This window comes from Microcaecilia unicolor, chromosome 14 (genome assembly GCF_901765095.1).
Source record: "Microcaecilia unicolor chromosome 14, aMicUni1.1, whole genome shotgun sequence".
Classification (NCBI taxonomy): domain Eukaryota; kingdom Metazoa; phylum Chordata; class Amphibia; order Gymnophiona; family Siphonopidae; genus Microcaecilia; species Microcaecilia unicolor.
Window position 1 is genome coordinate 7,333,460 of NC_044044.1, and position 14,381 is coordinate 7,347,840.

The 14,381-nt window shown below is 44.6% G+C and overlaps 1 protein-coding gene across 1 annotated transcript; it reads left to right on the top strand.

Annotated features, from left to right (window-relative positions):
* Positions 1-3,045: 3,045 nt before the first annotated feature.
* LOC115457883 (olfactory receptor 5V1-like) lies at positions 3,046-7,499 on the top strand. Its single transcript, XM_030187555.1, is given in 3 exon segments — positions 3,046-3,456; positions 5,990-6,309; positions 6,312-7,499. Coding segments are annotated over 2 exon segments (966 nt in total). The 5' UTR covers positions 3,046-3,456; positions 5,990-6,035; the 3' UTR covers positions 7,004-7,499.
* The last annotated feature ends 6,882 nt before the right edge of the window (positions 7,500-14,381 follow it).

The window sequence follows — 14,381 nt, forward strand, 5'->3', positions numbered from 1 at the left end:
ATTGTGTGTCCCATAGCCCTAGTATTTTTGGAAAGAGTAAACAAGCGATTCATGTCTACCAGCTCCGTTCCACTCATTATTTTATAGACCTCTATCTCCCCTCAGCCGTCTTTTCTCCAAGATGAAGAGCCCTAGCCGCTTCAGCCTTTCCTCACAGGGAAGTCGTCTCATCCCCTTGATTCAAACCACCATTCCTGGGACGGTAGACATTCATGCTGTAACAGCGATGTCTGCCTTGGGAATGAAGCCAAATGATTTAGTGACCACCTTGCATGGTTAAGCACGAAACAGAGGCTGGCTCCCCTACAACCCAGAAGTGATTCAAATGTAGCTAGGGCTGAGGAACTGCCTTCACTGACAGGAGTTTGCGGTTTCCAACGAAAGAGAGGCAGCAGAATTGATAGCTGTGTAAATAAAATGTTAAATTAATACAAAAAGATAAAGGGGCCCTTTTTAAGCTGTGTCGAGCATTAATGCTACTACTACTACTACTACTATTTAGCATTTCTATAGCGCTACAAGGCATACGCAGCGCTGCACAATGCGTGCCTAACAGGGGCGTAGCTACGTGGGCCACGGGGGCTTGGGCCCCCACAGATTACGCCCTGGCCCCCTCTACATTTGACCCCCCCCCCCAATCATTATCAGGTACCTTGTTTGCTGGCGGGGGTCCCCAATCCCTGCCAGCCGAAGAGTCTTCTTCAGCGCCGGTCAACTCCAGCGCCTTCGTTATGTGATCATCTGTTTCTGATGCCTTACGTCCTGCACCGTGCATGTAGTCCCATGCAGGACGTAAGGCATCAGAAACAGATGATCACAAAACGAAGGCGCCGGAGTCGACCATTGCTGAAGAAGGCTCTTCAGCTGGCGGGGATTGGGGACCCCTGCCAGCAAACAAGGTACCTGATGTGGCGGCGGGGCAGGGGGCTGGCGGGCGTTGGCGGCGGCAGGGGGAGGTTGCGGTTGCGGCGGGTCAGTGGGGGGGAGGCAGCTAAACAGTGCCCCCAACCTTGGGCTCTGGCCCCCCCCCTCCCGCCGAGGTCTGGCTACGCCCCTGGTGCCTAATGCAACTTAGTGGAGAGTTGGACGTTCCTTCACGAATCAGTTTAGTAAACCCACGAATTGGGTGTTGGTAAATGCTCATGTGGAAAAGTTTTAAGCAGGAGTAGGGGATGACACAATGACCATCCACCAGGAAGGCACAGTTCAAAGCAGCTTTATTAGAGCAGCAAAACAGGAAGTCTCGCCAAAGGCCATGTGCCTCAGGGGTCACTATACACAACTGAATGCGAAAAGAAAATTATACATCAACATCCATAATCAAGTACAAAAGATGCATTAATAACTCAAAGAGAATAAATACAATATAAAACATAAAAAGAATGTAAATAAACAAAACTGGACTGCAACAGAATATATTATCACAAGAAAGTAAAAACATATTGAAAGATATATTAAGAAAGAGGATTAAAATATTTGTTACAGTGACTTGCTGACAGAGATGGTCAAGGAGATGATCATACTCTTAGGGCCCTAGTTACTAAGCCATGCTGAAACACGGCCCATGTCGGGTCATCGACGTACAAGATTGAAATATCGTAGCGTAACAGTTGATCTACGCTGTGAAATAAAAGGACTTGTCCCGTTTTTGAAGGCTCCTAGTACTTTTTCTTTGTCTTTAATTCTTGGCAAGCCATTTGGTCTTTATCTAGTCTCTGGCTAACTCGCAGCGATTGGGCTGCCCAGGTAATGGAGAAGCAGATGGGGTGGAGTCAGGGCAGAACTGGTAGTTATCTGAGTACAGCCGATTTTCAGTGCTGTACCAGGATACTTTAACCAGGCAGATGGGAACACATAAAATGCAGTCGTATCTTAGCCCAGTTAAGCTGTCCAGGTTCGTCATTGAATATTGGCTGTACCCTAATCAGTGGCGTAGCCAAGGGTGGGCCCAGGCCCATCCACTTTGGGCTCAGGCACACCCAGTGGCAGCACACCTATGATGTGGCTGGCAGGGATCCCCAAGCCCCACCAGCCAAGAACTCCCAACAACTGCCCCTCCTGCATACCTTGTAAATAGCAGATCTTTGCCTGCGACTGATACATACTGCTTGCACCGGCCCCACAGCCCTCTGATGTATTCCACTTATGCGGAAACAGGAAGTTGCATCAGAGGGAAGGCTGTGGGACCAACATGAGCAGGTGTATTAGTTACTGCTCACTGCTGGTGAAAACCTATTTAAAAGGTATGCGGGGGGGGGGGGGGGATGTTTGAGAGATCATATGGCATGCAGGCGAGAGAGGGCGAGACCAAATCACTTTTGGGACAAGGCGGAGTTCTTCTGCCCACCCATCTTGGGCCCAGACCCACCAAAAATTGGCCCTGACCCTAATAACCTCTAGCAAGTGCAGAGTACTGACTTATTCAACACCAGTGACCGTACACAGCCCGATATTGAATATTTAATTCTAATTTCAGCAGTGGTGGTCACCATTTGAAAAAAAAAAAAACACTGACCACTGCCATCTGAATATCGATCTGTTGTTTCTATGCTATGGTGGAAAATACACTAGAAATGCCAAACCAAGGGTCTGATCCATTGAGACCTTTTCCCAGAGATGCAGAATGGAAGAAAAGTGAACCACACCCTAAATAACAATAGAAAGCAATATAGGTCAAGGAAAAATCTTTTAACTCTCAGAGCACTCATGCTGGATTTTGTCAGGAAGGGATTGGTGGAGGGTTGAGTTTAATTATTAGCATGGACAATTGTCCCTCAAGGATGTGTTGTCCCAGGAGTGTGGAGAACCATGAATTCCTTTGCTTCTATGAAATTAAATTATTATAACAAACCTTCCAGTTCTCCAGAGACTGAGCCTCAGATGCCCATAGAAGACATTTAAACCATCTGTCTCTTCTATTGGTAAACACCGTCTTCGCTAGTAAGGTAAGTCATGCCATATGGACTGTCATTTGAGAGGAGACTTGTATTTCTCATTGTCCTTCTTTTTATCTTTACATTGGACTTATCATTGAAACATCCTTAATACAACCGTCTTGACTGTATGTAAGTTACTTGGGATGGTTAGTGTGCATCAGTTTGTCAATTCTGAGTTAAGTTGGTGAAATAGAATGTATACCTTCCAATTGTGAAGAACAAAATGTAACTTGGTAAGGAATCCTTTTACTAAGGTACACTAATTCATCCGTGCACGAGATCCATTCGCTCACCTTAGTAAAAGGACCCTTACGTTCTTGACGATGTTCATGGTTTCATCTGAGGCAACCCTATCCTCCAACCTGGCTTGGAGATTGTATAAAAGTGTTTTGCAGAATGAACTTCCTCAAGGTTACCAAGTCGAGGGAAAAGTGTAGGAAGAGGACAAAGAGACCCAGTGCAACGGGAGACTCTTCGGAGAAAGTCGCTGCAGGTTTCCAGTTCCACACTCTGAGCCAAAGTGTGTTTTACTGCTGATAAGGCAGTTGAGATCATGGTTATAATCTCTAAACTTATCTTGCAGGAAGATAAGAAATGTTGATTTTTGCCACAGAGAGATGTAGGGAAATTCTCACGTATGACATTTTGAATGGGGTAATTGTGAAGAGTCGAGGATATGCCGAATATCTAATGCCTGTCTAATTGCTATTTGGACATTGTTAGCAATTCAGGAAGATGTTTCTTCCTGTAATAAGAAATTGATAGATTTGTTTTTCTCTTCATATCCTTAAAAAAAAAAAAGTCTCATCTTTATTGACTGGAAGGAAAGTTCCTGCCTAGAAATATCTACATTATTTGGTGGGATATGCTATAATTGATGAATAGAGATGAAGCTGCTACAGTGGGCAGTGGGTTTTTGCTCTATCAAGAGAAAACAAATGTATAATGTGGTGATATTAAATATTATGTTCACTATTTGTACAGTTCATTAAAAAAATAACCCTCCCTGTTTACTAAGCCATGTGGCAAAGCCAAACACAGCCCATTCAAAGTGAACGGACTGTGTCGTGTTACCACACTGCCAGCCGCTAGGGCAGCTTAGTAAACAGGAGGGGAAAGTCTTCATTCAAAAACACAAAAAGACATGAGGACCTAGCGAGAACAGGGTGCTTGTTTTAAGACTCTGCCGGCTGTGTTAACTTTTGTAAGAATTATCCCCGGGGCCATGTGGATGTAGCTGTGGAGACTGCAAATGGGTCCCCTTCTTGCTGAGTTTAAAGGGGGTCTGGACAGATTTCTGAAGGAAAAGTCCATTGATCGTTATTAAATTTTGGGTTGTTGCCAGGTTCTTGGGGCCTGGATTGGCCGCTGTCGGAGACAGAGTGCTGGGCTTGATGGACATGAGAAGATGAATTTTCAGCTGAAAATTTAGACTCCTAAGTTTGGCTGATATGGCAATCACTGTCCAGTCAATGCGAGTAATTTTTTAAACAATGTTAAGTCCTTATTCACATGAAGACACGTCCAGAAAGGGGGGAAAGGACTTCAGAAGCAGAGCAACGGAGCTAGGGGGTGCGCTGGAAACATGAGCGAGAGAGGAACCAGCAGTGAGGGTACCATGTCGCTCCTGAGGAAACCTGAAGTGAAACAGTAGCGCGCTGTAGAGCGCATTGGCAAGAAAATTAAGATAAGTACCCGCTGTATACAGTTTTCAGGAAAGTTTCAACTGAAAAGAGACAGAGATTTTATTAAAAAAGAAAATGACAAAAATTAATTTGTGGAGAAGAATAATGAATTGATTTGAAGACATGAAGATAAAATTAAATATATAAGGAGTTTTTTTTTAAAGGACTTGTGAGGAAGCTGTTCGGCTGCTCGTCCAGCGAATGAGCAGGACAGATTCTGAGCTTCTGAAGTCCTTTTTTCCTCCTTTTTGCAAGTCTCTTCGTATAAATAAGAGCTTAGCGTTGTTTAAGTATTACTCGCATTGATTGGAGAGTGATTGTATAGCAAGTTAATAGCCACCGTGGAGAGTTAAGCTGAAAATAGGGCGCAAATTGAGAAGCCTAACCTAGGAGCATAAATTTAGGAAATTAAGGCACATAAAATATATAGGCAAAGGAAATATTAAAAACCATAAAACTGAGGTTCCCACTTGAATCAAGATATTTGCAAACTATAATGGTGGTGGTGATGGGGGAGGGGGAGAGAATCAGGTACGATCCTAGAATTTCTAGACCCGAGGTTGAGGTGGTAAGAGAAGGAAAGCTGGGTAAGATTAACCCACCACTTCATGGTGTAAATTAAAAGAAAAGGGTAGAAAAACCTTGCCCACCATTCTGCTGCTCTGTTCACTACTACTACTACTTAACATTTCTAAAGCGCTACTAGGGTTACGCAGCGCTGTACAGTTTGTTCAAAGTTGGAAGAGCTGACCAATGAAAATGCAGGTTATTTTCCTGAGTGGTAAATGTCTCAGGACCTGGGACTGGAGGATGGGAAGGAGCCAGAGGAAACGGTTACCCCTAGTCTATCAAAAGTTAGGTCTGAAAATGATAAAGAGGAGGAATGTTGCTTACAAGGCAGGATATGGAGGGAACAGCGAGGGATACATTTTAGAAGTGAAAGAAATTCCGATGATCTCACATCTGGAAGGTATTTTCATGTTTATGGAAGGCAAAATTTGTAGACAAAACAGAAAGGGAAATTTGCCTGTCAGGACCATATTTTAACGCTATAAAGTAATCATGTGATGGAATGGTCTGCCTGTTGAGAGGATATTTGCATATTTTAGTGGGCATATATGATTTTAGCTGATTCTTTAATGCCTCACTGAGAAAAGCCTGTTTTGCAAATAACTTGTGTACCTTAAATGTAACTCACCTTGAGTTTGGATTTGGAAAGTAAAATATGAAACCTAAAATCCAAACTCCAAATCTAACTAGAAGGTCTAATTCTATGGATGCAAATCTTTACTCAGTCAAATACGATATGAAGAATGATTCCTAGAGGAAAGCAGTGGCAGACACAGTCTCTATTTTTGGTTTTGCTAGGTGTGATGACCTCGGAAGAATCCTAAAGTCCTCTTCTGAACAGGAAATGACGGTAAACAAATGGACAAGCCAAAACCACACGGCTATCATGGGATTCATCATTCTAGGATTTTCCGATGTCCGTGAGTTGGAGCTTCTCATTAGCTTTCTGGTCTTAGTGGTCTATGTGTTGAACCTGCTGGGAAACCTCACCATCCTGGTTGTCATCCACTTAGACCCTCGTCTACATACCCCGATGTACTTTTTTCTCGGCAACTTGTCCATCTTGGACATGTGCTATGCAACAGACACGCTCCACAAGGTTCTGGACAGCTTCTTCACCGTAGAAAGTTTATTCCCTTCATTGCATGCTTGGTGCAGATGTACTTTTTCACAACTTTTGCCTGCTCCGAGTTCTACCTTCTCTCGGTCATGGCCTACGACCGTTACATCGCCATCTGCAATCCCTTGCGCTACTCAGTCATCATGAACAGGCGGGTCTGCGTGCTGTTAGCCGCTGTGTCCTGGGCGATTAGTTTCTCAGGGTCCGTGCCGTATCCCCTGATGGTGTCTCAGTTATCTTTCTGCAAGTCCAATGAAATCAATCATTTCTTCTGTGACCTCACGGCACTGTTGAAGCTTTCGTGCAGCGAGACCCTCCCCGTGGAGCTCACGGTTTTAATAGAAAGCGGGGTTTTTGGGATGAGCCCTTTTCTCTTAACCCTGACTTCCTACGTCTACATCATCTCCACCATCCTGAGGATCCGTTCCACGGAGGGGAGACGCAAGGCCTTCTCCACCTGCTCCGCCCACCTCATGGCTGTTATTCTCTTTTACGGGACTGTCATGTGCACATACCTGAGGCCAGCCTCAATGTATTCCCTCAGTCGAGATAAACTCTTTGCTCTGTTGTACATGGCTGTCATCCCAACTTTAAATCCCGTTATCTACAGTTTGAAGAATAAGCAGGTCAAGGATGCCTTAAAGAGAGTGATATATGGAAAGATATTTTCATCTGTGATGGCAAAGGAGTGATACATTAGAAACTGAATTTATTGCTATGTTATTAAAATATTTCAAATGCTATGCATTGCACTTGTCCAACCTTGAATTTTTCCTGCATTTTCGCATGAATAGATTCACACTTTTGCATATAGGTAGGCCTTATATTCTAAGGTGTTTATAAATTATAAATGTAAATGTTTATTTTGCAGATAATTAGGGGTTTTCTTAATTTAAAAAAAGGGGGGACAATGTCAAATTTGATGGTGTTAATGGCGAAAAGAGGGGTTACGCAATCACTGCAGCTGAACGGAAGAGCCATTAAAAGCTCTTGAGAATTAGGATACTTAGGTTTAAAGCTGTGTAGAAGAGAGATTTTTTTCTATCATGTTTATGCTTAACTAGTTTGCTTGGTTGTGGAAACCCCAAGTTGTGAAGGAAAGGGTTTTTTTTTAATGAGTTTATATTAAATAAAGCTGTTATGTAGAAACTCAGTGTGTTGGCCTTAGTTTGTGAGGTCTTGCTGTAGAGAGAGTGAGGTGAAAGGTTCAGTTTATTTTGATATACCCAGGGCTTTTTTTGAGGGGGTACTTGGGGGTACTGAGTACCAGCACCTTTTTCCATTGTCTGCTAAAACTGACCCATGGTCCCCAAGTTTTAATGATAGAGCTCAGGCTCTACACACCAATTCTGCCTTGTCATAGGTTCTGTGACTGGTTGCAGGGGGTCTGGCTATTGTGGGGTGGGTCCCTCAGTGATCACCCCACCCTTGAAGGGTGGCCTAGCATTTGAGTACCGGCACCTTTTTTGCTAGAAAAGACACAGTGGATATACTACAAATCAATATACAAATTACGTCTAAGTGGTTTCTTAAGTGGAGCAATCAAGAAATGTATTAAGTTATGTCCAATAAAAAAGGTATCATCTTATTTTCTTTTCCATGTTTTATTTTGTTTGATTTCTATTGATAACCTTAAGTGCAGCAAGAAAGCACAGGTAACCTTGTCTTCAAAGCCACTGGGTGGCGCCAAAGCCATCTCGCCATCACACTATACATTGCATTGCATTCAGAGGGCCCCAAACATTCAGGGGTCCTTTTACTAAGCCACGTGGGCGTCTACGTGTTACCCAACTACCATGTGGCTCTTGCGGTAATTTCATTTTTGGCACGTGTCCGAAAACTTAGTATTTTCGGGCGCGCGCCAAGTGGCATTTGGTGCACGAAGGTCATTACTGCCCAGTTACCGCGCGAGTCTTTACCGCCAGGTCAACGGCTGGCGGTAAGGTCTTAGACCCAAAATGGACGCGTGGCAATTTTCATTTTGCCGCACGTCCATTTTCGGCAAAAATGTGAAAAAAGGCCCGCGCCATTTTTCAGTGTTCCTTTGTAAAAGGTCCCCTCAGTCAGCATACTTTACAGAGTGAAAGGGTAACAGCTACTGAAATTAATCTCCCACTTAGAGGTCTTCTACACCCCTCTGTCCCCTTCCACATATCGTTGAGGTACATTAGCAGGCAAAGGGAAAAGCAGGTTGGTCCAAGCAGGACTTTGTCTGCTGACTGGTTTTACTGGAGGAGGGAGATGCTGGTTCTCCGTGTTGGTTTTTTTTTTTGCTATGCTGTTCTCAGCCTGGTGATTTCAAAGATAAATTATTATTTTTGAATCATAAAAGAAGCTCAGATAAACAGAAAGGGTTAACATAAGTGGATGCTGGCACTGCTTCCCTCAAAAACTCTTTTTAATAGGCCCCTTGTGTGCGAGAGCTAATTACCAAAGTCTGAAAGCAAACACTGGTAGAATAATGAAGTCCAAAGCAGTGCCTGCAAATTAAATGTCATTACCAGCACATTTACTGTTCCTGAAGCCAACTGCAAAACTTAAAATGTGTCAGGGGAAAAAAGCTGTTCAGCTGCTGAATACACGGACAGCCTCCTCGGAGAGGCTCAGAAAAAAAAAAGTTTTGGATACGTTATTTCTCTCACCAATACACTGAATCTTGTCCCTCTAATGTTGACCATTAAATCGTTCATTTGTGCTGATGATGTCACCATCTACATCCCCCTTCAGACATGATCTCTCTGATATCTCCAATGACATCGCTCGTTGCTTGAACATCATAGATTTATGGGCTAACTCATTTCAACTAAAATTAAACACTGAAAAAAATACATTGTCTTATCCTCTCATCTCCATACAATAGTTACAAGCCTATAACCCTAAACACTCCAGCTTATTCCCTCCCTATTTCTGATAGCCTTAAAATATTAGGAGTTATTATTCATAGGCATCTTACACTAGAGAGCCAAGTTAACGCCAGTATAAAGAAGATGTTCTATTCTATGTGGAAACTGAAACGCATAAGACCGTACTTTCCGAGGGATCTATTCCGTAACTTGACACAATCAATGATATTGAGCTTATGAAAAAACTCCAGACAGCCCAAAACACAGCTGCCAGACTGATATTCAACAAAATAAAGATTTGATAGCGCAAAACCTCTTTGATTCAAACTACACTGGCTCCCTATCAAGGACCGCATTACTTTCAAAATTTGCTCCCTGGTCCACAAGGTAATCTACGGTGAGGTCCCAGGATATATGATTGACTTAATAGATCTTCCAGCCAGAAACAGAATCAGTTCATCACGTACTTATCTGAACCTTCACTATCCAAGCTGTATTGGAGTCGGATACAAATCAACCTATGGATCCAATTTTTCATACTTCAGTGCGCAAATGTGGAAACCGTTACCAAAGAGTGTGAAAACAACGCACGACCATCAAAACTTCAAGCGAACTTTAAAGACCTATCTGTTTTGCAAGGCCAACCCTATTGATTCTACTTAAAGCCTCAACTCTAAAACGCATGTATACATATATTGCGCAATGGACATTTTATTACTCATTTCCTTGTCCCTCATTGAAACAATTTACCCCTACCTTACCTGACCCTTCTACTAATTGTATTTGTTTAATACCTACCGTATTTGGCGTTCACCATTACGGTATTTTGGAAGCCACATTGAGCCTGCTAATAAGTGGGGAACATGCGGGATACAAATGTTACAAATAAATAAATAAATAAGTCTGTGCACTTCCTGGAACATAGAAGGATAGTAACAAGGTAGCTGGCTACAGGAAAAGATCGATCAACCCATCCTGTCTCCCCAGTCATCTCCACAACTGTAGGGGTGGCCCCCACACCACTCAGCACTCTAAAGCCTAAGTGCACTAAGGTCATACATTGCACAATTAACTCTTTCCCTTGGATGTCTTCTTCTCCTCAAAATTTGTCAGAAATGCAGAAAAGGGGGCAGGGCGGAGGAGTAGCCCTAATGGTTGAGAAACAGCCCAGTTTAAATCCACTGCAGCCCCTTCTGACCTTGAGCAAGTCACTTAACCATCCATTGCCTAAGGTCAGTGGCGTTCCTAGGGGGGCGGACACCCGGGGCGGCGCCCCGCCCCCCCGGGTGCAGCGCGGACCCCCCCCGTGAAACAGCCCCCCCCCAGGTGCATGCCGGGGCAGAGGGAGCTGCAGCGAATGAGAGAAGTTAGCGAACTCTCACAGCAGGCGCGCGCTGCGGCACCCCCCCCCCCAGCGGCGTGCACCCAGGGCGGACCGCCCCCCCCCCCATTGGTACGCCACTGCCTTATATACAAAGTGAGTCTGTAAACCTTTTAGGGATAGAATACGTGTACTTGAATGCACACCAGTTCAATAGCTGGCAGCAATATACAGGTAGGCAGGGCATTTTTTGAGAGGGTATTAAAACAATCGTTAATGTCCGTTGCTTACCGATTCCTTAGTGAATCGGTAAGCAATGGGAATGCATCAAGGAAAGGGAATGCTCATTGTAGCTCACTTGCGTTCTCCATTCCCTCGGAAACCAGTTGGCCAGTTGGCCGGTCGAGCATGCGCAGAGCAGCCAAGCGTTATGCTGGCTGCTCTGCGCTTGCCAAAGACGTCCAAAAAGGACGTCTCTGATGAGCACTTGTCAGAGCCGCGGGCCACAGCGCAAGCTGCAGCCGCCGTTACAGCCGGCGATCCCTGCCGCCCCACTCTTGGAAGAAGGGTGTGGATTGCGGCTGACTGTGCACACCCTCCTCCCCAGGAACGCACGGCTCCTGGGGCGATGGGGGCTGAGAGTTGCACCAAATTACCACCGCCGGCATCGGGATGTGCGAGGACGTCCAAATAAAAAACTATTTGGACATCCCTTTCGATTATGCCCCCCTCCAGGTCTCTCTCCGCCAATCACAGCGCGTTTAGCTGACACCGGTAACAGCTAAACGCGCTGTGATTGGCTGAGAGAGACCTGGAGGGGGCATAATCGAAAGGGACGTCCAATTAGTTTTTTTATTTGGACGTCCTCGCAGAAGAACACCCATCACAAAAAAAATCTGGGGAAAAACGTCCAATTCCTCGTCAGGGCCGTCCTTTTTTTTTTTTTTGTTTCAGTGAAGGACGTCCATGTTAGGCGCTTTAGAAGGATGGCCCTGACAAGCACTTGGACGGTTTTTTTCCCGATTTTTTTTTGTTATATTTATAGAGGTTTTTAGAGGCTGCGCAGCCCCAACGAGAGGTACAGATTGCCACAGATTGCCACAGTTAGGCAATCGGAAAATGGTAGTGCATCTCATTACAATATGATTTATACACATTGGGGTACTAATTTGCTCATCTGCATTCCGTTTTTTGTTAGCTGCTACCGTGATCGGAAAATGGCTCGGAGAAGCATTTAGTGCATGCCAGGGTTTACTACTTGCTCGTTAATGGCTCATTAAGTTTAGTGCATCTGGCCCTGAGTACCCGGACCTTTTCCATAGTCTGCTAAAATTGACCCATGGACTCCAAGTTTTAATGAAAGAGCTCAGGCCCTACACACCAGTTCTGCCTTGCTATGGATTCTGTGACTGGTTGCAGGGGGCCTGGCTATTGTGGGGTGGGTCCCTCAGTGATCGCCCCACCCCTGAAGGGTGGCCTATCATTTGAGTTCTGGCACCTTTTTTGCTAGAAAAAATGCACTGCAGGTAGGAAACAGTTAAATGGCAGTCAGCTGTTTAATTACACGTTGAGTGAAGAAACATTTTCTCCGATTCGTTTTAAATTTACTACATTGTAGCTTCATCGCATGCCCCCTAGTCCTAGTATTTTTGGGAAGCGTGAACAGACGCCCTCTTATTAAATATATCCTGTTCCTGTGCATATCTGCAAAGGGGGGGGGGGGGGCGTAACGGTGGGAGGGACATGGGCAGAGTCATTCTCTTGAGATGCATCCTCTGTTATAGAATTCGAGGGTTCACGCCCAACTTGCACGCTGGAATTTACACCTGGTTTCCTTTGCTGTAAATCAGGGGTGTCCAACCTCGGCCCTCGAGAGCAACAATCCAGTCGGGTTTTCAGGATTTCCCCAATGAATATGCATTAGTTCTACCCTTGTGAGTATTTTCTTCAAAAAAGCTACAGTATATTTTGACTCCTTCCAGTAACTTGTCCAAATAGTTTTAACTGTGTACCCATTTATTTATGTATTGCGCCATCTTAAATTAACGAAACAATAAAATCTCCCTTATCCTCCCTGCTTCACTCATCAACCATTGGCACAATAAATGGGTACACAGTTAAAACTATTCGGACAAGTTACTGGAAGTAGTCAATGAACATGCAAATAGATCTCATGCATATTCATTGGGAAAATCCTGAAAAACCCAAAGTGGCGAGGTTGGCGTGTAAACGCTGTTTTTTCAGTGCCCAACTTTTGGGGCTGTTTACTGAATCCGGTGCTCAGTGGTAGTTACTTGGATACTGACACTGAATATCTCCCCCCCCCCCCTTCTATCTCAGCTGAATCCGCTTGGGGGTGGAATTCATATTTACCTGGGTAAGAGCTGACATTCCACTCTTACCTGGATTCAGTTAGTAAAAAGTGGTATCGGATTTATGATGTATTCATTTTATTTATTTATAGCATTTATACCCCACTCTTTCCCGCTTGATAGCAGGCTCAGTGCAGCTGACAAGCGATGGTACAAAGTATCACAGAGATAACACAAAGTATGGTCCAAGGTATGGTACAAAGTATCACATAGATACACAAAGTATGATACAAAGTATCAAGAAATGTTCAAGTTAAAGAAAGTAGAAAGAATGGGGAGAGGATTGGAGTGTGGGTAGTGCTGGTGTGGAATTCATGGGAAATAAGCTTGATTTTATCTTTACTGTGGAGACGCTGAGGCATGATTGCAGTGGAGTGATTTTTCTCTCCTTTATTACTTGGGAAACTAGACAGTTATATCAGTTTTCCGGGCTTTGAGTCTCCAGTAATTATGTTCTCCAAGACTCTGAAACAGGTTGTGTTTTGGAAGACAGCTGCAGTTCAGATGTAAACTGGATACACTTTTGTTTCAGGATGGCCTTGATTTAAATGTGTCGTAAATCAAGCAGCTTTTCAGGAGATAAAACTTCCTATGCAGAGTTTTAAAGGAAATTTTATGAAAAGTAGGTGCAACAGCTGTTCAGTTTCTTCTTGATGTGACCCACACATACAATTTGTTTGGGTGTAGGATTGTTTTTTTTGTTGTTGGCGTGGTTTGTCTGGAGCTATGTTTTGTCTGGTTTTTATACCATTGTGTATATTTATGTAATTGTATTGTGATTGTGTGATAGGGAGGAGTGGCCTAAGGGTTAGTGCAGCGGGCTTTAATCCTTGCAACCTGGGTTCCATTCCCACTGCAGGTCCTTGTGACCTTGGGCAAAGCCTCTTAACCCTCCATTGCAGGGGCGTAGCCAGATGGACAATTTTGGGTGAGCCTGAGCCCAAGGTGGGTGGACATAGAATTCACCCCCCATCCCCCTCTGGTTTGCTCCGCTCTCTACCCCTCCCTGCCCACAAACCCCAAATATTAAATACTTGAACTGGTGGGGGATCCCCAAACCCTGCCAGCTGAAGATTTCCTGCTTCTTCTTGAGGAGCCAGCACTCTTCCAAACGGCAGCCAGCAGCACGTGCCTCAAACTGATGCTGCTTCCAGCAGGCCGTGCATGCTCAGTGCTTTTGTATGTGCAAAAACTGAGCATGTGCAGAGGGGCCGGTCTCAGCCTCAGCTCAAGGCAAGTGCCGTTAGCTGACATTTGGAAGAGCGAGGGCTGCCCAAGGAGAAAAAAATCTTCAGCTGGCAAGGTTTGGGCATCCCCCACCAGCCACAGCAAGAATGTCACAATTTTGGGTGGGCCTGAGTCCAAAGTGGGTGGGCCCTGGCCCACCCAGGCCCATCTGTGGCTACGCCACTGTTCCATTGGCCCAGGTACAAAAGCTTAGATTTTGAGCCCTCTAGGGACAGAGAAAGTACCTGCATATAATGTGGACAGTGCAGCGTACATCTAGTAGTGCTACAGAAATGATTAGTAGTAG